The sequence below is a fragment of the Helianthus annuus genome, chromosome 13 (assembly GCF_002127325.2).
Source record: "Helianthus annuus cultivar XRQ/B chromosome 13, HanXRQr2.0-SUNRISE, whole genome shotgun sequence".
In the NCBI taxonomy this organism is placed as follows: Eukaryota; Viridiplantae; Streptophyta; class Magnoliopsida; order Asterales; family Asteraceae; genus Helianthus; species Helianthus annuus.
In genome coordinates, this window is record NC_035445.2 from 85,970,708 (window position 1) to 85,996,523 (window position 25,816).

At 38.2% G+C, this 25,816-nt stretch overlaps 1 protein-coding gene and 1 non-coding gene across 3 annotated transcripts; one reads left to right on the plus strand and one right to left on the minus strand.

Moving 5' to 3' along the window:
- Positions 1 to 5,289: 5,289 nt before the first annotated feature.
- LOC118485989 lies at positions 5,290 to 5,396 on the minus strand. The gene has a single exon (XR_004877846.1). It is a non-coding gene; the product is annotated as a small nucleolar RNA R71 (small nucleolar RNA).
- Positions 5,397 to 19,482: 14,086 nt separating this feature from the next.
- On the plus strand, positions 19,483 to 22,111 carry LOC110898474 (WD and tetratricopeptide repeats protein 1). 2 transcript variants are annotated; one of them, XM_022145258.1, is made up of 5 exons: positions 19,483 to 19,729; positions 19,888 to 20,139; positions 20,818 to 20,946; positions 21,046 to 21,717; positions 21,792 to 22,111. In XM_022145258.1, the coding sequence occupies exons 1-5, from the start codon at positions 19,604 to 19,606 to the stop codon at positions 21,984 to 21,986; spliced, it is 1,374 nt and encodes a 457-aa protein (XP_022000950.1). In that variant the 5' UTR covers positions 19,483 to 19,603; the 3' UTR covers positions 21,987 to 22,111. The 2 variants fall into 2 exon arrangements, with proteins under 2 accessions (XP_022000950.1, XP_022000949.1); XM_022145257.1 differs by having other exon boundaries at positions 19,484 to 19,729; positions 20,803 to 20,946.
- The last annotated feature ends 3,705 nt before the right edge of the window (positions 22,112 to 25,816 follow it).

A 25,816-nucleotide genomic window follows, 5' to 3' on the forward strand; every position in this document is an offset into this window, starting at 1 on the left:
TTACTATCATCATCATATTTCCTACATTTCTCACTTTAATTATCCCATACTTTTCAAAATTTCACACCCACAAATGTTCTTCAACTGACTCAAAAATGAAGACCTCAACTCTACATAACAACAATAACAAAAGGTGTTCACAACATTAGCAGAGAATTATTGAGAATATATTATTTTGTGCATAATTATCTCTTCTTGTTTCCCTCTCAATCAAAGATCCAGGCATATCTCCAGCCATTATTCTCTTTTCCTTCGTTTGGTCTATTGTATTGCCTATTTAAGGCCTATTATTTAAGGTCTATTGTATTTGATCATAAAAAAAAGGCATATGCCAAATGAATAAAAACTCTGAGTACCAATTTCTATATAGTATCAGAGCGGGTTCCTGAACCCTAAAAAAATATACACTTCGGCTTCTTCTTCGCCTCTCATTCAATCGACTCCTGCTCACCGCCATGGCCGGTGATGACCAGAGCCGAACTAAATCCAATTCCGCTGCCGACAACCTAAATCAATCGAGTTCAATCCCGGGATTAAACCGTGAGAAGTACGAACAATTCATTAGCTCGTTCACTAATGACGAGATAATCCAGTGGATGGCAAACATGAGGGCTAGATTAGGCGATGATGGCAACTGGATCGTTGATTCAGGGTGTACCGAACACATAACCTACCTTCTCAATCTGTTTCATGGCAACCTAAAAACAACACGCGAACTACCCGTAAGAATTCCAAATGGAGACTCTACACCTGTTAAAGGGAAAGGGTCGTCCACCTTACCAAATGGGACTGAAATCCAAGATGTCCTATACGTTCCAGATTTTACTTGCAACCTATTGTCGGTTAGTCGGCTGACTCGAGACCTTCATTGCACTGTAACTTTCTTTCCAGACTTCTTCGAAATGCAAGACTTGAATTCGAAGAAACTGATCGGAACGGGTAAATGTCACAATGGCTTATACCGGATGAAGATGGTCGAACGAGAAAGGAAGGCTATGTCGGCGTCGGTGGAGGTATGGCATAAAAGACTTGGTCATGCTTCTAGCGGTAAACTTTCTCGTTTTGATTTTGTCAAGAATGTGTCTTTTAAAACTATTGATTGTGATTCGTGTGCTAAAGCCGAGCACACACGGTTACCTTTCCCATAAGTTCTATCAAAACCAAAGAATGTTTCGAATTGTTGCATTGTGATCTTTGGGGAAGGTATAGAACTCCTTCTCTTTCAAGAGCAAACTATTTTTAATGATCGTGGATGACTACAGTCGATCTGTTTGGGTTTTCCTTCTAAGACACAAATTTGATGCGGGTGACCATCTGATATTTTTCCACAAAATGATCAAAACGTAATTTGGAAAATCAATTAAAAGGATTCGTTGTGATAACGGGGGGGGGGGAGTTTATTTCAAACCGAATGCACAACTTTTATGCTCAAGAGGGCATAATTCTTGAGACCACTTGTCCACACACACCACAACAGAATGGTGTTGTAGAACGTAAGCACAGACATTTGCTCGAGACTGCACGAGCACTTAGATTTGAGGCAAATTTTCCAAAGAAGTTTTGGGCCAAGTGTGTCATGACAGCGGCCTACATAATCAATCGTCTCCCATAAAACACCATAAACAACAAAACCCCATTTGAAATTTTACATGAAGAAGAACCTGATTATGAACATATGAAGATTTTTTGTTACCTCGCTTACTTTAGAAACACCGACACAGATGGAGACAAATTTGAATGGAAAGGGAAACCCGGGGTATTTTTAAGTTATCCACCGGGAACAAAAGGGTACAAAATATATGACATTACGGATAGCAAAATGGTGGTGTCAAGAGATGTGAAATTTGTTGAAAATGTTTTTCCTTTCAAGAGCATGGATCGTATCAACAAAAGCGAAAATGAGAAACTTTTTGATTTTCCGCCCTGGTATTACAATGAGACTAATGAAGGCGAACCCTTAGTCACCCCTCATGTTAATGGGAACGAAGAAAATCAGAATGGAGAGAATGCCCACGGTCACGAGGATGATGTCGAGACCATCAGCCATGAAGTTTTAGTTGAGGCATCTTTGAACACCTCAAACATTAATGATCAAGATCTTAACAATGCACAAATTGCAGAACATGAAATGCAAAACAGTGCTGGTCCTTCTGAACAAAACACTTCGGTTCGAGAGGAAGAAAATGCCCAAGTTCGACCATCCAGAGTTCGAACCCAACCAACACGCTTCAACGATTACAATGTCAAGCTTCCCCCATCAATAGACCATACTCGACCCACAGCAAATCAAAGTTCATCCACGGTACATTCTCTAGCTTGTTACATCTCTTATGATAATTTTTCTCCCACCCATAAAGCTTTTCTGTCAGCTATCGACTCATGCGATGAGCCCAAGAATTTTCATCAAGCATCACTGAACCATGAATGGCGAGAAGCCATGAAGAAAGAAATTAAGGCCCTTGAACAAAATGGTACTTGGACTCTTGAGGCGTTGCCTAAAAACAAAAGGGCGATTGACTCAAAGTGGGTTTACAAAATCAAGTACAAACCAAACGGAGAGGTGGATAGATATAAGGCGAGATTGGTGGCGAAGGGTTTCACTCAACTCGAAGGGGTTGATTATCATGATACATTTGCACCAGTTGCAAAGTTGGTTACTATTCGTACCTTGTTGGCCGTGGCTGTGAAAAGAATTTGGATGATTCATGATGTGTGTAAAATGCAACATATAAATTACATCAAATGAGGCATAAAACTAACCCTTTTTAAGTACTAATGTTGGGAAAAGAGTGTTTTTGTCTTCCTTTTGTATTTTCAGGATGAAATGAGCTCAAATTCACAAAAGAAGCAAAAAGACAGCTAATTCTAACATAAATACAAGAAAAGGAACAAAAGTGGATTGCCCGACCCCTCAACGGCAAAGAAGAGAAAACAGAAGACTGAACACGCCCCGTGCTCAGCCAGCACGGGGCCGTGCCCAAGAAGCAGCAGAAAAGACAAACCTATAGAAGCTTCCATTGCCCACCACGGGGCCGTGTCCAGTGAGCACGGGGGCGTTGTGAAAGTACAGCAGGCGCATTAATTGTAATTACGAATTACAATTAATGAAGAGAGAGAGAGTGTCAGACGGGCACGGGGGCGTGTCCAGCGGACACGGGGCCGTGCCCAGCCTTCTGTTCAGCCTATAAATAGGAGTGCTTGGTTTCATTTCAACTCATCCCTTGGCACACCACCTCTCTCACACTTCATCCACCACCCACCACCCACCACCACCATAACACCATCATCCACCAGCATCATCCATTGTCCATCGTAGAGTGCGTGAGTCGTCTCGAGATCCAAGATTGATCGTAAGAGTTCTTGACAATCAAGGCCATGTTTGCCTAAGTCTCTTACATCACTTGGTGAAGACAAGTGTTTAGTATAATACTTTTTATTTTTAATCTTTTGCACTTTTTATTTGGTTTTGTATTAATGACTTTAATAACTAGTTACTTATGTTGAAGGTGATCTTTCCTTATCGTTTGTCCGTGGTGTCTTGGCATTATTTTACTGTCTATATAAAATAAAAGATTTTCACCATTCATATCTCCACGGTCTATATGGAGGTATGTTGGCTACCTGGTCGGGAGTTAAGGGAACGGTTTGGTAAGGGTCTTGCCCTTGTTCAGCGTTTAGAGGTCCTGCAAGGGACCTGGGTCAAATTTAGTAGGATCTCCTTCAATGCCCATAGGTATTGGATGGCGGGGATCCAAACTCTTTGACCCCCTCATAAGTTAACTACTATTAATACAATAACCCGGCTATTTAGGACTGTATCCCTGCTGACTCAGACTACTTAGCCGAGGGTAACGTCACCGCCAAAAGCAGGGCCTACCACAATTTGCATTAATAACTTAATTAATTATCTTCCAATAATCCAACCCTTTAGGATTGTATCCTTGCTGACTCAAACTACTGGGTTGAGGGTAACGTCGCATTCAAAAGAGGGGCCTACTACAATAACTAAGATAATCTCTTAAACAAGTGCAAAAGTGCGAAAATAATCAAAGGTTATACTAATACACGAGTCGGATCCAAGTGATTCATCTTGTCTATCTGTTTTTATTTTATTTTATTTTTCAGCATTTAGTTAGTTTTTATTTTTCTTGTTTAAAAACCTTTTCTAACTTTTTGATTTGATTAGACGTTGAGGATAAACCGGTACTAAAAGCTCTTGTGTCCTTGGACGACCTCGGTATCTTACCAACACTATACTACGTCCACGATGGGTGCACTTGCCCATATGTGTGTTTAGTGTTAGTAAATATCGTGTTTTATAAATTTAAAACTTGGCTAAAAGTGTAAAAAGGGCTTAAAATATACATCAAAAATATACTACACTTCGCACGCATCAAGTTTTTGGCGCCGCTGCCGGGGACACAAGGATTTTAAGAAAGTTAGGAATCAACGGCCTAATCATATTTTTATTTTTCTTTTTAATTTTTTAGGATTTCCTTAGTTTTTCAGCTTCTGCAGAGCTCAGCACGGGCCGTGCCTGGTTGGACACGGGCCGTGCCCACCATCGTTACTGGCAGTTTTTAGTTTTCCAAGTTACAGAAGGCTGACCACGGGGCCGTGTCGGTGCAACATGGGGTCGTGTCCAACTTTCCAGTAACTGGGATCTGGACAACAATCATTGTAACTCCGACCACGGGCCGTGTTCGTTGAGCACGGGGCCGTGGTGAACCTTCTGACCAGCATTCTTTTCTGTTTTTATTGTAGGACTTGGAACCAGATGCCAATCCTACATAGTGTATGAGCTCCAGTTCTAATAAGGACATAAAAGAACCTCTAGAAGAACCCGAAGGCTTTCTCAGAAAAAGATTAAAAGCTAAAAACCAAGAGTAAGTTTCGGGTGATCCACCCCCAATGGCGGACCAACGTACCCTCATGGATTATCTACGACCCACCATATGTAACCTAGGCGCCGCTATCAATGCACCGAATGTTGAAGCTAATAACTTCGAACTTCGGGCGCATTTGATACAAATGCTTCAAAACTCTGCAACCTTCCATGGGCTTGCGGACGAGGATCCCCATCTACATATTACTAATTTCTTAGAAATATGTGATACCTTTCGGATCAATGGAGCATCAAACGACGCCATCCGTCTCCGAATGTTTCCTTTCTCACTAAAAGACCGAGCAAAAGCTTGGCTCAACGCCCTCCCAGCTGGATCGGTAAACACCTGGGATGAACTAGCCCAAAAATTTCTATATAAGTATTTCCCTCCCGCTAAAACGGCTAAATTAATGACTGAAATTAATACATATTCACAAGAGGACGGGGAATCCTTATATGAAACTTGGGAACGGTTCAAGGAGCTATTACGCAAGTGTCCACATCATGGCCTTGCAATATGGCAACAAGTATCCACTTTCTATAATGGACTGTTGCCACACACAAGGCAGACACTTGATTCTAGCTCCGGGGGACTTTTAGGTAATCGCCGCCCACATGAAATATATAACCAAATTGAGGAAATTGCTCAAACCAATTTTCAATGGCACACCCCCCGAGGCAATAAATCTATTGCCCCGGGCGCCCATAAGGTTGATGAAAGCACTTCTTTACAAGCCCAAATCGAGGCCCTTTCTTCAAAAATAAAAAAAATTAGAAATGACAAAAACAGTCTCGGTTATGGCTTGTGAAGGGTGTGGTGGGCCACATGAAAATTGGAGTTGTATGAAAGAAACGGACGATCAACAAGAATTGGTAAGCTACATTGATAATAGACCTAGGCCGTCGGGTCCTCCAACGGGCACTTACAACCAAGGATGGCGAAACCACCCAAACCTTGGTTGGAGAGAACCCGGCAATAGTAGTAACCAACAAACCCAACGAACAAACTTTCAACAACCAAGAAATGAGTCATAAAATTTCACTCAACAACAAAGTGGACGAGAAAGGCTTGAAGATACTGTATCTCGCCTCATCTCCGACACTGAAAAGAAAAACTCGGAAAGATTTCTACAATTAGAATCAAATTTTAGAAATCAACAAGCTAGTATTCAAAACATAGAAAAACAATTAAATCAAATAGCCCAAAATTTTGCCAAGAGACCACAAGGTGCATTACCTAGCAATACCGAAACAAACCCCAAAGCGAAAGTTCATCTCATCACGTTACGAAACCGCACCGTGGGGCCTGCAGAAGCGCCACCGTCGACAGAAGAAACGGTACCCCCGCCTCTACAGGAGAAGGACTCCCCTCTGTCACCAGAGCCTACCAAGGCTCCTCGAGTCCCGTACCCCGGTAGGTTAATTCGTCAAAAGACCAATGAGCAATTCGCAAAGTTCGAAAGTCTATTAAAACAATTGCATGTCAATATTCCTTTTATTGATGTCCTAACCCAAATGCCCAAATAATCCAAGTTTATGAGGGACTTCCTCACTCATAAAAAGAAAATTGAAACTTTGCAATTAGTTAACTTAGGCGAAGAATGCTCTGCCCTCGTACTCAATAAACTTCCCCAAAAGAAAATCGATCCCGGAAGCCTCACGATTCCCTGCTCAATCGGGGAGTCCCCCGTTCGTAATGCACTAGCCAACCTTGGGGCTAGCATTAACCTCATGCCCTCATCAATGTTTAAACGACTCGGCCTAGGAACAACGAGTCCTACAAAAATGAGCATACAACTTTCTGACCGATCCGTCAAATTCCCGCAAGGTGTCATCGAAAATGTCTTGGTAAAGGTAAGCAAATTCGTCTATCCAACCGACTTTGTCATACTCGATATGGAGGAAGACACCGAGGTCCCCCTCATACTGGGGAGACCATTTCTTGCCACCGCACAAGCGGTGGTAGATATGAATGACGGAACACTCACCTTGAGGTACGGGGATGATGAAGTAAAATTCGGAGTTGGGAAGAGAATAGAAGACGACGACCCGGTCAACTACATGAAGGTTATTGATTCAAGTTTGGATGCTGTTCTCCGACGGTGTAACATGGGACGCCAAGCATCCCACTCAGAAAATATATAACCTCACATTGGGTCTAGCCAAGGACCCTTATAAACGTGGCGCACCACGGAGGCATTCCGCGTAACTACCCTTAGTTTAGTTTAATCTTTTAGTTTTAATTTTCAGGAATAAAACACACTCATGGTGGTAAAGGATGACAAAGGGAACGAGAAAAATGGCCCTATGCACAAGAACAAGGCAACCCGACACAAAATTCTCCATTACAGAAGGCTCAACACGGGCCGTGTCCAACCAACACGGCCCCGTGCTGAACCCCCTGCAGAAAAATGCCCAGTTCAGGTAACTGGACACGGGCCGTGTTCACCAGACACGCCCCCCGTGTCCAGGCTTCTGTCTCATTTCTTTAACTTTTGTTACTGGCACCTGAACACGGGGCCGTGTCCGGTCCCCACGGGGCCGTGTCCAGACTGCCAGTAACATAAATCTTTGTTTTTTTTAACACCACATTACACATCCAATCAACCTAAAAATTTATTTTTGGGACACATTGAGGACAATGTGTAATTTAAGTGTGGGGGGGGGGGGGGAAGCTAACACCTCGAAATTTTGCAAGTCCTAACAACAAGACTTACACAAAACTCTATTGGAATCGCTAAACACCCCAAATTTTTTTCAAAAATTTTCATTTTTTTACTTGTCTAAAGTTTAAGTTAGGAATCCTAAGATTAATAAGGTTATATTTTTACAAATTTTACAACCGAGAGCGTCGTGATAACAAGAACCAACATAAGAAAATTATGAAACGGCATAACAAGCTTAGTTAAAATTTGATTATATATACTTGATCACATTAAAAACCCATTCCCACAAAAGTGAGTTTTGAGCCTTTATTGAGCATACAAATTCACATCTTTAGACTAAATGCTCATTTTTCGTTTCTTGTGTGAATAGCCGCTTGGTTCTTACAACTCTAGAACTTGCCACGACGATTCATTCCCGGTCCTCACCAACTTAAACCCAAGTAAGTAAATGATGGAGGCATTAGGACTAACCATTTTTCTTTCTACACCATTATTTTTCAATTTTTTTTACCACCTACCCAAAATCCCCCTAGTTAACCCCTTTGAGCCTAAACCTTTCATTTCTTTACCCTAAAAACCCTTTTTACCCACCAAAAACCCTTTTTATTTTCACCCTTTATTTTAGTAACAAGCTCGGTTTTTCGTAAGCTCAGTTTTTTGTGTGATCAAAAAAAAAAAAAAAAAAAGAGAATGATGAAGTTAAAAACAAACAAAGCTATGAAAACAAAAGCTTGTTTGGAGAAATACTTCAAAATAAAAAGTCACTAAAAACAAAGTGTTTTACGAAAACCGACGTTTTTTACGCTTTTCGCACTTTTACTAACCACTAACCCAACCACCCACCTTTAGCCCAAGCCTAACCCTTCACCCAAAAAGTCCTCTTGATATTTACAAAGGTATATAGTTAAAAAGGAGGAGGATTGATTGCTTGGCAAGCTTATGGTAGGAATAAGTTCCATGCCGCTCTCGAGTGATTCACTAAAAAATTACACCTTCGGCCGAGTGTTGAGTGATTTCTCCCGTGAGGTATGTGAACTTGTATATAAATGAAATTTTAAAAAGGCATGCTAAGCCTAAATAAGTAATTTCTCTTATGAAACGTTCTAAATAAATCATAACGAATAGGATTGTAAATAAAATAAAAATAAAACCTAAAAAGATCTTGGATTCCCGACACTCTATGACAAGCCAAAAACCTTCTCTTCTACCCATTCCATTTGGGAGTGTAAGCCACATATTTAAAGAGTTTTGCTTGAGGACAATCAAAAGTTCAAGTGTGGGGGTATTTGATGTGTGTAAAATGCAACATATAAATTACATCAAATGAGGCATAAAACTAACCCTTTTTAAGTACTAATGTTGGGAAAAGAGTGTTTTTGTCTTCCTTTTGTATTTTCAGGATGAAATGAGCTCAAATTCACAAAAGAAGCAAAAAGACAGCTAATTCTAACATAAATACAAGAAAAGGAACAAAAGTGGATTGCCCGACCCCTCAACGGCAAAGAAGAGAAAACAGAAGACTGAACACGCCCCGTGCTCAGCCAGCACGGGGCCGTGCCCAAGAAGCAGCAGAAAAGACAAACCTATAGAAGCTTCCATTGCCCACCACGGGGCCGTGTCCAGTGAGCACGGGGGCGTGGTGAAAGTACAGCAGACGCATTAATTGTAATTGCGAATTACAATTAATGAAGAGAGAGAGTGTCAGACGGGCATGGGGGCGTGTCTAGCGGACACGGGGCCGTGCCCAGCCTTCTGTTCAGCCTATAAATAGGAGTGTTTGGTTTCATTTCAACTCATCCCTTGGCACACCACCTCTCTCACACTTCATCCACCACCCACCACCACCCAACACCATCATCCACCACCATCATCCATTGTCCATTGTAGAGTGTGTGAGTCGTCTCGGGATCCAAGATTGATCGTAAGAGTTCTTGACAATCAAGGCCATGTTTGCCTAAGTCTCTTACATCACTTGGTGAAGACAAGTGTTTAGTATAATACTTTTTATTTTTAATCTTTTGCACTTTTTATTTGGTTTTGTATTAATGACTTTAATAACTAGTTACTTATGTTGAAGGTGATCTTTCCTTATCGTTTGTCCGTGGTGTCATGGCATTATTTTACTGTCTATATAAAATAAAAGATTTTCACCATTCATATCTCCACGGTCTATATGGAGGTATGTTGGCTACCTGGTCGGGGGTTAAAGGAACGGTTTGGTAAGGGTCTTGCCCTTGTTCAGCGTTTAGAGGTCCTGCAAGGGACCTGGGTCAAATTTAGTAGGATCTCCTTCAATGCCCATAGGTATTGGATGGCGAGGATCCAAACTCTTTGACCCCCTCATAAGTTAACTACTATTAATACTATAACCCGGCTATTTAGGACTGTATCCATGCTGACTCAGACTACTTAGCCGAGGGTAACATCACCGCCAAAAGCAGGGCCTACCACAATTTGCATTAATAACTTAATTAATTATCTTCCAATAATCCAACCCTTTAGGATTGTATCCTTGCTGACTCAAACTACTGGGTTGAGGGTAACGTCGCCTTCAAAAGAGGGGCCTACTACAATAACTAAGATAATCTCTTAAACAAGTGCAAAGTGCGAAAATAATCAAAGGTTATACTAATACACGAGTCGGATCCAAGTGATTCATCTTGTCTATCTGTTTTTATTTTATTTTATTTTTCAGCATTTAGTTAGTTTTTATTTTTCTAGTTTAAAAACCTTTTCTAACTTTTTGATTTGATTAGACGTTGAGGATAAACCGGTACTAAAAGCTCTTGTGTCCTTGGACGACCTCGGTATCTTACCAACACTATACTACGTCCACGATGGGTGCACTTGCCCATATGTGTGTTTAGTGTTAGTAAATATCGTGTTTTATAAATTTAAAACTTGGCTAAAAGTGTAAAAAGGGCTTAAAATATACATAAAAAATATACTACACTTCGCACGCATCAATTCACCAACTTGACGTGAATAATGCCTTCTTGCATGGGGATTTAGAGGAAGAAGTCTACATGAAGATTCCAGAGGGTTTTGCTAAACAGGGGGAGGCTCGTGTTTGTAGATTAAGAAAATCCATCTATGGTTTGAAACAGGCGTCACGTAACTGGTATAAAAAATTCACAAAATCTCTCGTTGAGCTCGGGTTCAGACAGTCAAAGGCAGATTATTCTCTGTTCATTTATAAGTCAGAAAGGTCCTATGTAGCTGCGCTTATATATGTTGATGATGTTGTCATAGTTGGAAACGACTCTGTAAAAATACAACACACTAAAGATCAGCTCGACGAGATGTTCAGCATCAAAGACATGGGTCCGTTGAAATATTTTCTTGGAATCGAAGTCTCTCGTATTAAGGAAGGTTTGGTCTTGAGTCAAAGAAAATACACGCTAGATATCCTGAGGGATAGCGACCTGGAAGGGTGTAAACCTAGTTCCTTTCCCATGGAAAAAAACCTTAAGCTTGGGAAAGGAGAAGGAGAAGATAAAGTGGATAGCAGTCAATACAGGAGGTTAGTTGGCCGTCTCCTTTACCTGCAGGCCACCAGACCGGACATCACCTACGCAGTGAATGTCCTCAGCCAATTCGTGACAGACCCTCGCCAGAACCACATGGATGCAGCAACTAGAGTTTTGCGGTACTTGAAATCAACTCCGGGGCAAGGTATATTATTACCAAAAGAAGGTGGCATGAACTTATTGTCATATTGTGATGCGGATTGGCTAGGATGCCCTTTGTCAAGAAAGTCTCGAACTGGTTACTTATTGTCTCTCGGGGGAGCGCCCATATCATGGAAGTCAAAGAAGCAATCAGTAGTTTCAAGATCATCTGCAGAAGCAGAGTACAGAGCCATGGCCACTATTGTCAGCGAGGTGATTTGGGCAAGGTGGATGTTGAGTGAATTAGATGCTAAACAAGGAGAACCAACTGTTTTGTTCTGCGATAACCAGGCAGCTATGCATATAGCAAACAATCCAGTCTTCCATGAGAGAACAAAGCACGTAGAGATGGATTGTTACTTTGTCCGTGAAAGAGTTGAAAGCAGAGAAGTTGAACCGGTTTATATTAGCTTCAAAAATCAAATTGCAGATTTGTTAACCAAGGCCCTTGGAGCTCAGCACCTCAACTCTCTACTCAGCAAGTTGGGCATTCGAAATTTACATGCTCCAACTTGAGGGGGAAGATTGAGAATACATTATTTTGTGAGTAAATTACAAGTTTTGTCCTTTATGTTTACACCAAATTGCAGGCGCTGTCCTTTTTTCTAAAAGTTTACAGGCGGTGTCCTTAACCTTCCAAAATCTTGCACGTTATGTCCTTTAGGCCAAACCCAGTTAGATTTTTTGATTAAATCTGGTCATGTGCCTTGCACATGAGGGCATATTAGTCTATTTACATTTCCAGGGACTATTTTGTAAATAACTTTTATTCAGGGACTATTTTCTACAAAACTTAAAAATAAAACAATATATAAACTCTCTCTCTCTCTATGTATCTGGAAATCACAACAATCATCATCAAATTCAACCATCAGAACATAAAATTCGTAAAATGATAACATACAATTCAAACAAAAACTTGAAAACAATTCAATTCAATTCAAATCATCCAGCACCACATGTAATAGCAGAATATCCGGAGATTAATAAATGGAAATTAGGAGGAATGAGAGAAGGATTAATAATAAGTTTGACGGATCGAATGATGCGAGGGGAAAAAGAAGAACCTGAAAAGAGTCGTTAATGGCGATTGTTCAGATCATCTCGATTCATTATTAAGATCATCTCGATTCAACTTGATTCAACTCTTAACAAATAAACCCAATTAATCACCTTCCACAACCACCGCCGTCCCTAACCCACCACCCAGCACCGCCCCACAACCGACACCATCGGATTTTCTGTACTCCATTTCTCTGTACCACCATCAAAACCTCTGTACCACCATCGAATCGTCCACCATCAAAACCTCTGTACCACCATCGAATCGTCCAGCAACATCCAAACCGTAAATTCCAGAACAATTACAGGAGCAATTTCCGTTACAGTTTTGAGAGGTCTCCAGAGAAGACGGAGGAGCATAGCGGCGGAATTGGATTGGAGAGTGGTGGATCGTCCGCCATTGTTGTTGCTAGGGTTAGGGTTTAGGTTAAGCAGGTCTCCTGAGGTGAGAGAGACAAAGAGATGGAGACAAACATATTATATTTCTTTTATTTTTCAATTTATTACCAACTAGTCCCTAAACATAAGTTATTTTACATAATAGTCCTTGAATAGATGAAATGACAACAATGCCCTCATGTGCAAAACACATGACCAGATTTAACCAAAAAATCTAACTGGGTTTGGCCTAAAGGACATAACGTGCAAGATTTTGAAAGGTTAAGGACACCGCCTGTAAACTTTTGAAAAAAGGACAGCGCCTGCAATTTGGTGTAAACATAAAGGACAAAACTTGTAATTTACTCTTATTTTGTGCATAATTATCTCTCCTTGTTTCCCTCTCAATCAAAGATCCATGCATATCTCCAGCCATTATTCTCTTTTATTAGTTTCCTTCGTTTGGTCTATTGTATTGCCTATTTAAGGCCTATTATTCTTTGTATTAGATCATCAAAAAAAGGCATATGCCAAATGAATAAAAACTCTGAGTACCAATTTCTATAAGAATTAGGTCTCAATACCCCCAGAAATTTCCACCACCGATTCTCTGCTTCTCAGGTTCTTTTTCTAACTTTCAAACAATGTTATAATCACTGTCACTTCATTGTTTTTTTTCTTTTTCTTTTTATTTTGGTGAAATGATTTAGGCGTTTAATGTTGATATCTAGCTGGGTTTGAGTGTTTTTTTTTTTTTTTTTTTTTTTTTTTTTTTTTTTTTTTTGTGAAATGAGTTAGTGTTGTTAGCTGGGTTTTGTATAGTTGTGGTTGTAGATTATAACTTCATGACATTTGTTTGTTTATTAAGTAATTGTTTTAATGGATTTAATATATGGATGAGTTGTAGGGTATTGTAAGAGGGATTGGTCTTGCTGGTAAACTAATTGGGCATGAAGGTTGGGTAGTAAACACGATTGAGTTCAACCGCTGTGGTGATCGCCTGGTGTCGGGTTCTGATGACCGGCGAGTTATGTTGTGGAATGTGGCAACCAAAGCTTTGGTCCTTTCTTATGATTCGGGTCATGCTAAAGATATATTGCAGGCTCGGATTATCCCGTTTACTGATGACAGGACTATAGTAACTTCTGGTGGTGATGGTCAGGTGATTGATTAACTCTATATAAAAAACGCTCGTCAAACTCTCAGTTCGATTACATATACGTATGATAGATCAAATAGTAGCACATGTTAAAACATATCAAAATTTAGAAACTTGGTCAAGTAGCAGACAACGACAACGTTCAAACAATAGAATTAGGGACGCACAATGGGCGCGTTCACAAGCTTGCTGTTGAGCCTGGAAGTCCCCACATATTTTATAGCTGCGGTGAGGATGGATTCGTCCAACATGTAAGTTCAATTTCTATCCGAAACATAATTCGTTTGACCATTGTATAGTCAAAGCAATAAGAACTAGAAATTCAAGATACGGAAATTATATAATAACACTGATCAACTTTTGTGAATAGTGACTTTGACCTTTTTTTCATTACACACCTTATACTATAAACAATATCCGTTTTTAACTCACTAGTTTATAATAGTTACCAACTTGCGTGAATAATAACTTTGACTCTTTTTATAAGTTTCTCGTACACGCCTTATACTGTAAATAATATATGATTTTAACCTTATAGTTTTGTTTTTTTTCTTATAACTTTCGTTCGTTCGCTTTTTCTAAAGACTAAGGGGCTGTTTGACAACATCTGAATGGTTAAGTGCTGAACCAGTAAGAGGTCTGAACCATTAAGTGCTGAACCAGTAAGAGTTCTGAACCATTAAGAGCCTGTATAATGCTTAACCGTTCAGAGGCAAATGTCTGACCAATTTAGATTAGATGTCTTAACCATTCAGACTCTGTATAAATCTTAATCATTCAGAGGCAAATGTCTGAACCATTCAGAGACATCTGCTCGTGAAACAAACAGTCTGAATCTTTAAGTGTTGAACCAGTAAGAGGTCTGAACCATTAAGAGTCAAACAAACTGCCCCTAAATGCGCGGTTGCGTTAAATTTTATTCTTTGCTTCGATTTTGATATGTTTATATTATTGGTGGAGTCGTTTAGAACTTTTCATCTATGATATATATTAGAGAAATAATCTGGATTTTCTCTTTTGGTTGTTTAATTGTGTGCTACGAACGGTTATTAGCTTTAACCGTTCCCGCTACTAACCAGATTGTATCACAAAGTAGGAAGTAATTTTTACACAAAGCTTTTCTGTCGCAGTTCGATTTGAGAAGTAATTCTTCCACAAAGCTTTTCTGTTGCTCCACGTTCACAGGAACCGACAATCTCTACTCTTCAAACATATTAAGCCTGAACTCCATTGTCGTATTCCAACACAAGTGAGCTTCTTGTTTCTTATAACGGCGAACTCATTTATTTGTTTCAAAAGAATATGGGTTTAGGCCCGTGCCCCATTGCAGTGTCACAAGAACACGTGGATAGCTTGGATGAACAACCACAGATGTATTCTGGGCATAGGAATAATTTTACGGTTAAAGGGGTTAGTTTTTTCGGGCCTGATAGTGAGTATGTTATGAGTGGATCAGATTGTGGTCATATTTTCGTATGGAAGAAAAAAGACGGTAGAGTTATTCGCATTATGGAAGCAATGGGTGTATAGTGAATCAAGTTGAACCCCATCCTAATATCCCTGCGTTTGCGTATCTGGTTCATGATTTACGAAGAACGGTAACTAAACGTGTTACTTATGATTTCAAAAACAATATTATTATAGCCATAATATTAAATCTTTAATATACAGATTATTATGGAGTCAAACAGCGCTAGAGATGGTATTTCGCGGCTTAAACTCAGACCTGAAGTTTTAATGCGTGTTTTTAGGCCTGACAGAAGGCAATGAATGGCTTATGTCGAAAGAAGACATGATACTGCAAGGGAAGAAGACGGAGGTGATGGAAATGCAGGCGTGTATAACACCGTTAAGTATATTAATGCTTGTCGTTTGTAAAGTTATTGACGGGTTTAACATATTATGCTGCTTTAAGAACCTGGATATGCATGATTAGTCAAGTAAAGAATGCAAGTAGGTTTCACCTTGTTAATGTTGCTATGGGATTATGTTTGAGATTTGAGAAGAATTTTGTTGCTATGGGCAAATTAGTTAATTGTATATATTATAAATATATAAGAGTTAAATGTCATTTTAGTCCCTGTGGTTTAGGGCTGAGCATGGTACTCGTTCGGTACCGAACCGTTACCGGTATCGAAAATTCTCAAAAGTGGGTACCGGTACCGCTATCGAAAATTCTCAAATGTCCTTCTAGTTAACAAAATAAAGGGATGGAGTTAACCCAGTGGACTAAAATGGCAACGTTTAAAACTATTTGGACTAAAATAGCAACTTTTCAAAACTTTGGACTAAACTGACAAAATGACCCAAACCACAGGGACTAAAATGACATTTAACTCTAAATATAAATACAATCAAAGGGTGGTGCAGTGGTAAGCAAATGATTCTCTAGTTTCCCGCTATAACCTCTTGAAGGCCATAATCTCAACGCACGCTCGGTCTACGTGATCCTGCTATTAGGGTATTGGCATTATCGTGTGAGTTTTCCGATAACAGATTCTCAACCCTTAGGCTTTCTACGGCAATCTTCCACTTCTTGTATAAAAAAACAGGCATATATAAGATGATGGTCTACTATTTTTTTTTTCATCTTCAACCATCTCTCCAAGACCATTAACAATTAGTTTAACTATGTTTAAAGAAGTTTGCCGCGTTGCGACGAATTTCTTTTGTTATTTAGTCTGTGTTTACATGTGTTTTGAAATCATTACAAGCGTGTTGCGAACAGAACTGCTGATAAAAATAAAAAGAAAATGTAGAAAAAAAAACACTAAAAGATAACCAAAAGAAAATTCCAACTAAAAAAGTTGTATGGTAACGATGTTGCTCGTATGAAACCCGTGGTCAGAGATGAGCAAATTGTTCTGGATATCGGTACCAAATTTGCCAAACCGAGAGATCTTAAGTACCAATTCGGTACCGACTTTTGGCGTTCCTGATATCGGTTCACTACCGTTTTTTACTTTCATATACCGGTACCGTAACCGGTATTTTCGGTATCAGTACCGATTCTGTATCGGTTGGCACCGAGCTCATCCCTACCCCTGAAACTAAAAAAGAAAAAAATTAATAGTTGAAGAAAACCAACAAAAAAGTTGTACGGTACCGTTTTCCGTACGGTAACCGTGATCAGAGATGAGCAAATGGTACCGGGTAGACGCACTGAATTTTCCGAACCAAAAGATTTCCAATATCAATTCGGCACCAACTTTTGGCGTTTTCTGTATTAGTGCTAGTTTTTACTTTCATGTACTGATAAGGAACAGGACCGTACCGGTATTTTCGATACCAGTACTGGTTCGATGCCGGTTGACACAAACTTTATCCCAACCCCTAATATTAAAAAAAAGATTAAAGTTAAAAAATAAAGAAAATAACTATTATTATAATTATAATATTAAAATAATAAAAGTATAAAAAAAACTCTATATTATTATAATATTAAAATCACTGTTCATTTAAATTCCTTTATTAATATATAGTAAAGTAATATATAGTAATTATTTATTTAAAAAAAGTTATTCTAGCTTATTAATCTTTATACAATACCAATAGATAAAAATAATAAAAAGACGGTTTAGAAGATAGGTCATTTCTTTTTAAAGAATGAATATTGTTCATATTCGAAGAGGAAATAAGGTTTGCTCCATTATTGGAGAAAATGTTAAAAATGAATTTCTCTAAAACAAATCTTTATTGAAGGAACAAGGGTCGGCTCGAGCTCAAAAATATATCAGCTAATTTGACTCAGCTCGAAACCTTTTTCGAGCTGAAAAATTATGCTCAAACTAGGCATGTTTACAACTCAAATTTACCATGGCTAAACAAGTCAACTCGAAATCAAAGAGGAAGGTGAGATCGTAAAAAACAAAAGTGATAGACAATGACACCACATGCGGTAGATTTGAAATGGAAACCTCAAAAAATATAAGCATGGATGGGTTGCTATAGCCTATCATCCCACAACCATTCGAAACTGAGCCAAAAATGAAGTTTTCTAAAACCACATTTTAAAACCTTCTAAATCTATTTCTATCCCTCATATATGTTTCTATACAATTAAAAATAATAGTTTCTTATTATTTTCTTACTTTCATTTTCAAGCACTCACAATATGAAGGAAAAGTGATTATTACTTTCAGAAATTTTTCAAAAAGACCAAAATTGTCGGACAGTGGAATGAGCATAGAGATCAACCCATTTTGTTGAAATATGATGGTTGGTTTATGATTTTTGGAGTTATTAATATCAGTAAATAAAAATGACGGTGACATTTAAATACTTGGTTAATGGGTGGCCGGTTATCAAAGCTAATTTTACGGTTACACTAACTAATGAACAGGTTGTTTCAATTTATGTAGAAGTTCAAAAGAAAGCTATACTCCTAATAATAACTTTCAAATTAAAAGAGACTATTCAAGACTTAATATTAACTGACTTCTTATTTATTCTTAATCATTTAAACCTAATAATTATTAATAATATTTTTTTTAACGGCAAGGAACGACGTGCCAACTACCGTGACACCTGGCGTTGTGGCCAAGGTCGACGACTCGACCGCCGCCAGTCCCTTGGCTCTCCCAGATGCGCGGAAACCCGACCTCCACCCGCCCGAAGGCACGACAGTGGAATAATTCGTAAAACCTCGCCTCACATCCAAGACGAACCGGCGCCAACCGTATTCGCCATTCAGCTGGATAATTATTAGTAATGATAATTTATATTTAAAAAAAAAAGCTCTCACTATTCTCACACCTCTATATCTTATTTTCACATTATTTTTCACTCTATCTCTCACTATATATATATATATATATATATATATGTATATATAGAGAAATAGAGGGGATAAGTGTGTGAATATTAACTCCCTAAAAAAAATTCAGTACCATATAAAATATATAAAAAAAGAAAAAACAAATATATAAAGGCAAATTGGATTAAATAATCCGAACCGCTATTTTTTGCCGATAATACTGGCAACTCAATATTTATACCCACAGTGGTCTTAATGTTTCCATTTTGTTTGTAAAATAGTCCGCCGTTAATATAAGGGAATTAAGTTTTTTTTTTCCAAATTACAAACTAATGTTTTTGGGCTTTTGATCAGAATGAGGATACGAATCGATTGATGTAAAACTTACATCGAAACAGTGTTCTAAACGACTTGATTTTTGTTAATTAGAAGTTCAAACACCCGAATTGAAGCACCGTTTTCGTCGTTTAGGGCACTGTTTCGAGGTAAACTTTACATCAACAGACTAGTATCCTCATTCTGATCAAAAGCTTAAAAACATCGGTTTGTAATTTGGAAAAAAAAAAAAAAACTTAACTCCGTTATGTTTTTTTAATGGCGGATTATTTTACAAACAAAAAAAGAAAAATTCGTACCACTATAGGTAAATAACTAAGTTATGATTATTAGCGGAAAAAAAAAGCCAATTTAAGTTATTTAAATCCAATTCACCGTATATAAAACACAAAAAATTAAAAGGAATAAAAAAAAAGACAGGACGACATAGTTAGTGGAGTGTGGTGATGTCCTATTGGCTATTCATAACAAATCTTTTGGTGCAAGGGTTGATGACTACAATTGTACACTAGCCAAATCAAGAAACCTCAAAAAAATATATGAGCATATATGATTTACCTTTTTTTTTTTTTTTAAATATATGAGTTACTAATCATCATCAACCCCATCATATTTCCTACATTTCTCACTTTAATTCTCCCATAATTTTCAAAATTTCACACTCACAAATGTTCTTCAACTGAGTCAAAAATGAAGACCTCAACTCTACATAACAATAACAAAAGTTGTTCACAACATCAGATTCTGGAGGTTTTTAGCAGAGAATTAGGTCTCAATACCCCCAGAATATTCCATCACCGGTTCTCTGCTTCCGAGGTAACAATGTTATCATCAGTCTCACTATTTTGATTTTTTTTTTTTGTGTTTTAAGGTTGTTAGCTAGCTGGGTTTTGTATTGATGTGGTTAAAGATTCTAAATTGTTTGTTTATTAAGAAATATTGGGTTATGATATGTGTGATTGTTGTTGTTGTAGGGTGTTGTGAGTAGAATTGGTCTTGCTGGTAAGCTGATTGGGCATCAAGGGTGTGTGAACACGGTTGAGTTTAACCGTAGTGGTGATCGGCTGGTGTCGGGTTCTGATGACCGTCGAGTTGTGTTGTGGAATGTCGCAAGTAGATGTTTGGTCCTTTCGTATGATTCGGGTCATGCTGATAATGTATTGCAGGCTCGGATTATCCCGTTTAGTGATGAGAGGAGTATAGTGACTTCTGCTGCTGATGGTCAGGTGAGTAACTCTATATTGACATTATTTTAGGCGATGTTTGTTTACCTCTTAATGGTTCAGACTATTTGTTTCGTGAGCAGATGTCTGAATGGTTCAGCATTATACTGAGTCTGAATGGTTAAGACTAGGGGTGCAAACAAGCCGAGCTACTCGCGAGCTACTCGAGCTCGGCTCGAAAAAAAGCTCGAACGAGCCGAGCTTAAACGAGCTTGAGCTCGAGCCCGAGCCCAAGCCTAAAAAACAATCTCGTTTAGTAAACGAGCCCGAGCACGAGCTTCGCTTATCGAGCTCGAGCCGGCTCGCGAGCCTAAACGAGCTTTTTGTTTATATATTTTTTATTAATATATTAAACATATATTTATATAATAATAATTACCATTTATATAAATATAAAAAAATAACTTAATTATATGTATAATAATAATTATAATTAATATAAATTAATTAATAAATACTAAACGAGTCGAGTCCGAGCCGAGCTCGAGCTTGAAAAATTACCTTCGAGCCGAGCTCGAGCTTTAGAAATAAAGCTCGAATCGAGCCGAGCTCCAGCTCAAGCTTTCATATGTTAAACGAGCTCGAGCTCGAGCCTGGTCGAGCTCGGGCTTGGCTCGGCTCGGCTCGTTTGCACCCCTAGTTAAGACCTATAATCTAATTTTACAGGTAAGACTTGGTCAGGTAGTAGACAACGGAAAGGTACAAACAAAACGGTTAGGGAAACACAACGGGCGCGTTCACAAGCTTGCTGTTGAGCCTGGAAGTCCCTACATATTCTACAGCTGCGGCGAGGATGGACTCGTTCAACAAGTAAGTTAATACGATATCCAAAATATAACTAGTTTGACCATTATAAAGTCAACGTGGGAAGTAACTCTTATACAAGTATACAATCTACTGTTTTCGCAGTTCGATTTGCGAAGTGATTCTTCCACAAAGCTTTTCTGTTGCTCCACATTCACCGGAAACATCCACCGTCATTCTTCTCCAAACAGACTGAACTCCATTACAATCGACCCACGAGACCCTAACTATTTTTCACTAGGAGGTTCTGATGAATACGCACGCGTATATGATATTAGAAAACTCCATCTGGGTGCACCCGTCGAGACATTCTGCCCGAAACACCTCATCAAAACTCGCGATATCCACATTACCGGAATCTCATACTCCAACACAAGCGAGCTTCTTGTTTCGTATACCAATGAACACATTTATTTATTTCAGAAGAATATGGGCTTAGGCCCGTACCCCGTTGCAGCGTCGCTAGAACATGTGGATAGTTTGGATGAACCGCAGATGTATTCTGGGCGTAGTAATTCGTTAACAGTTAAAGGGGTTAGTTTTTTCGGGCCTGGTTGTGAGTATGTTATGAGCGGATCAGATTGTGGGCGTATTTTCATATGGAAGAAAAAAGACGGTAGAGTTATTCGCGTTATGGAAGGCGATAAGCGTATAGTGAATCAAGTCGAACCACATCCGAATATTCCTGTTCTTGCTTCTACTGGATTAGAGAAAAATATAAAACTTTGGGCTCCTTTATCAGATAACATTCATCCCCTGCCGCGTGATTTACATAAGGTAACTAAACGTGTTAGTTATGATTACAAAAAAAAAAATATTATTATCATAATCTGAATCTTTGAATGAAACAGATTATGGAGTCAAACAGGCGAGCCGGAGAGAATCATTCAGGGGTTGCACACACACGCGATGGTGTAACGCATGTTTTGAGGCTTCAACGAAGGCAAGGAAGGGCTTATGTTGAAAGGAGTCATGATAGAGATGATGCTGCAAGGGATGAAGAAGATGAAAGTGATGGAAATCCGAGTGAGTGTAATATCGTTTAGTATATTAACACTCGAAGTTTATAAAGTTCGCCGCGAGTTAACGTTTTATAATGTTTTGGGAACCTGGATATGCATGTTTAGTTAAGTAAAGAATGCAAGTAATGTGCACCTTGTTAATGTTGCTATGTGGTTGTGTTTGAGAATGATTAAGTTACTAATTACGGGTGAATGCGGTGGTAAACTAAACATTGGATTCCCATCTAACAAAGGTCTTAGGTTCGAATCTTGTTTTATCTGGTTTTCTAACATGACCTTTTGAAGGCCACCTGCCAAGTGCAAGCTAAGATTTATCTGGTTAGTTGGTTAGATGGGTACAAACGGGTCATATGATACTTATATCGTCATTTATCTAGACGAAATTGATTACTTGATCATTAGCAATATTTGGTTGGATACAATATTTCTTAATGTGATTTATTAGGATTTTAAATGAAATGTTAATTCTTATTTGAGGCATGCCAAATTTCATATCAACATTAGGTTTTCTCTAACCCCGGACCATCTTCCATTTCTCAATATATAGATATTTCAAAAATAATCTTCCACTGTTTTTTTCCATCTTCAACCATCTATTTCAGTATCTTTTACATTAAATAATTTAATACTTATAAAATATTTTTTAAATTAATTAAATTGTTTATTTAATAAAGAGTTATTCTGGCCTAAATAAACTAATAATAAAAAAATACTTCAAAAATAATTATATTGTGTATTTATAAAGAGGGTTTAAAAGATAATTAAGTTATTTCTTTTTTGAAGGATGAATCCTGTTCACAATCCTAGGAAATAAGGTTTGCTCCTTTGTTGGAGGAAATGTTGGATTGTTGGAGATGAATTCTCCAAAAACATATAATCTGGAAAATGTAGGTTTTTAATGAGCTTGAGCTTAAAAAATACACGAGTCAACTAGAAATTCTCTCTCAAGTTGAAATTTGAGTTCGAACTCGGTTTATTTAGAACTAGAATTTGCTTGTGGCTCGATGAGTCGACTTGAATTAAAGAGAGAGATGAGATCATAAAGAAGAAGACGACGAGCAGGTGGGCGGGGAGGACCAACGGCCAGAGCCCGTGATGTCGTAGGGCACGTAATTTCAAAAAAAAATCCAATATTATATATGTAAAAAACAATTAATAGGTTATAGCCAAACAAATACTAACATAAAATATGCCCACTTACAAAAACAATCATATGGTTTAGATTAGTTAGCGTATTGGGATTAGGTTAGTGAGCCCAATACCCAAATGATTGTTGAAGACTAAATTGTTGGTAATTTATACAGAAACAATCGTCAAATTCAGCATGGTTGTAGAAAGCACTAGTCGCTAGTCGGCCGGTGAGATGGGGACTTGCGGTTAATCGGGATTAACCGGGGATTAATCGGATATAATCGGGATTAATTGTAATTAATTGAAAACTAATCGGTGATTAATCGGTGTCTAGTCGGGATTTTTACAACCATGAAATTCAGGCCCGGTATTCTTTTTTTTTTTTTTTTGTCGAATTCAGGTATGATTTAAACTGTGAAGAGTTGATTCACCAATTTGCTATCAAGAATGCAAGGCGGGCTTCACGAATCATTGGTTAGCTATTAGCTTATTAGTTTTTTATGGTATGTCACTCATTCGAATACTATATTTTGTTAATTGCATTGTTTATCGAATGCTATATTTTTGTCAACGATTCACGGTTGTATGAAAACTAGTTTAAATTATTTATTTCGTTAAGGCCCGAGGGCACGTTTTTTCGAGCTCAAACATGGTACAAGAATTCTCAGGGCCGGCCCTGACTACATGCAGTATTTTTAAATCGAAAGGGGAGAAAGAGATCCCGGGGGAAATCCGAAATCATTATCCTCTTAGGCAATGTTTGGATGAGCTTATTTTACCTCCTTATGACTTATTGACTTCTTGGAAAAGGAGTCTTTGTGAAATGGTGTTTGGGTAATAAGGTAAAAAGGAACTTTTTAGGCATTGAAAATGAGAAATGAAAAAGTCACTTGGTTGTGACTTTTCCAAAATGAGATAATGAGGTTAAAAAGCTAATAAGGAGAAATGAAAAAGCTCATCTAAACATACCCTTAATGGCCCTCATTGTATACTTATAAATGATTGATTAATAATACAATACCTCACAAGATTTTAATTATTCTATAGAACTGATTCCAAACACCTTTTTTCTAGCTATTTTCGAACAAGTTACAAGCCACGTTATGCTTAAACATTAAAGTGTCATCTTGGAGTATGGAGGTAGCCAATGTACATACTAAAAGCTCTCCACATCTTTTTTGCGCCCAGTCAAAAGACGCAAGGGGGACTTTCGAATTATGATCATGTTTTCAGTATGAATAAATGCTCACGTATCCAGCATCGAGTCATTCTAGAACCTAAGTTCTAACATTATTAGGACCGGCCCTGAAAAAGGACGGGGTGGGCGACGAACCAAAGTCCGGGTCTCCCCCATTTACTACAATCAAACCCATATAATAAAAGGGCCAACTAGTTTAAAGTTAAACAATAGAACCCAGTTAGATTTTAAACTCAAATAAAAATGGGCCTAACTACTCAACTAGCTATTAGTCAAAATTAATAATTATTATATTAATTATAACAATTCGAAAAAGATACAATTTTGATCTCTAGAATAAAGAAGTACAGCAGAAAAAAAAAGCTCATTCTATACGCACCCCCCCTCTTTCCTGATTATACCCCCCCTTGTGAGAGGAAAACTGTCGGTCCCACGCAGGCCTCACCTGTAAGTATGTGAGAGGAGGGGGGTGAAAAAAGTAAATAGGGGGTGTAGAAAGTAGCACCAAAAAAAAATATGGCTCGGAAGATATATGATTTAATTGTCAGTTGCGTTACTTCGTTCTGCAGTTTAATCATTCATTTGCAGACAACATTTAAGTACTCCTCCATCCCCGGTCCTATAAACCATCATTTTTTACGTATACCATATCCTTTCCATTTTTAAAGATTTGACTTTTAACGACTTCATTTAATTTATTTATATGCTACACGTTATTTACAGAAAAAAATATAGCTAAACGGGACAAATGAGTTGAATATTCGAATGGTTATAAAAATAACTTATTTGACAGCATCCTAAAATTTACTCAAATAGCTGACACAAGAGATATAAAGATATCATTAGGCTATATGACGTGATCTCATCACCACCATTACCCTTTACGTCAACGTAATGTCACTCTACTCTCAATGACGGAGCGTGAACGAAAACTCGGTGGAGGCTGAACTATTAAAAATCTAATATTTTACACTATAAAAAATAAATTATAGGAAATTTTCGGTGAAATAAATACTACGCACGAATAATCGGCAGGGGCCAGGACACCCCCCGAGTATCCATTATCCTCCGCCCATGCCTACTCTCATTCACCATCCAAAACCACCACCCTATATGATGCATGTGGTCATAACTCAAACCACTACCCCTATTTTTAATTTATTTTTCAAAATGTCAAAATCTAAGAAAATGGAAAAGGAGGAACGTGGTTGTCGTGGTTTTAACCACACGAACCACCACGGTGGATAAGGCAAGGGGAAGGTGTAGCGACAATCCACTACCTAACCCACGCCTCTTTAGGATTTTTAACTAAATCATGGCAACGGCAAGTGAAGTTGAATATTTCAAATTTAAAGTTTTACTTATTAACTTTTTAGTCAAAAGTAAATCAATGTGTAATATGTTTTTTATGTGAACATAAAATAATGTATATGTATGTTCATAAGCTCATTTGTCTGATTTTTATTAGTTAGACTATTCGTAGTTGGTTAACGAAGGCAACTTTAACGTGGCAACTCAGCCTGTT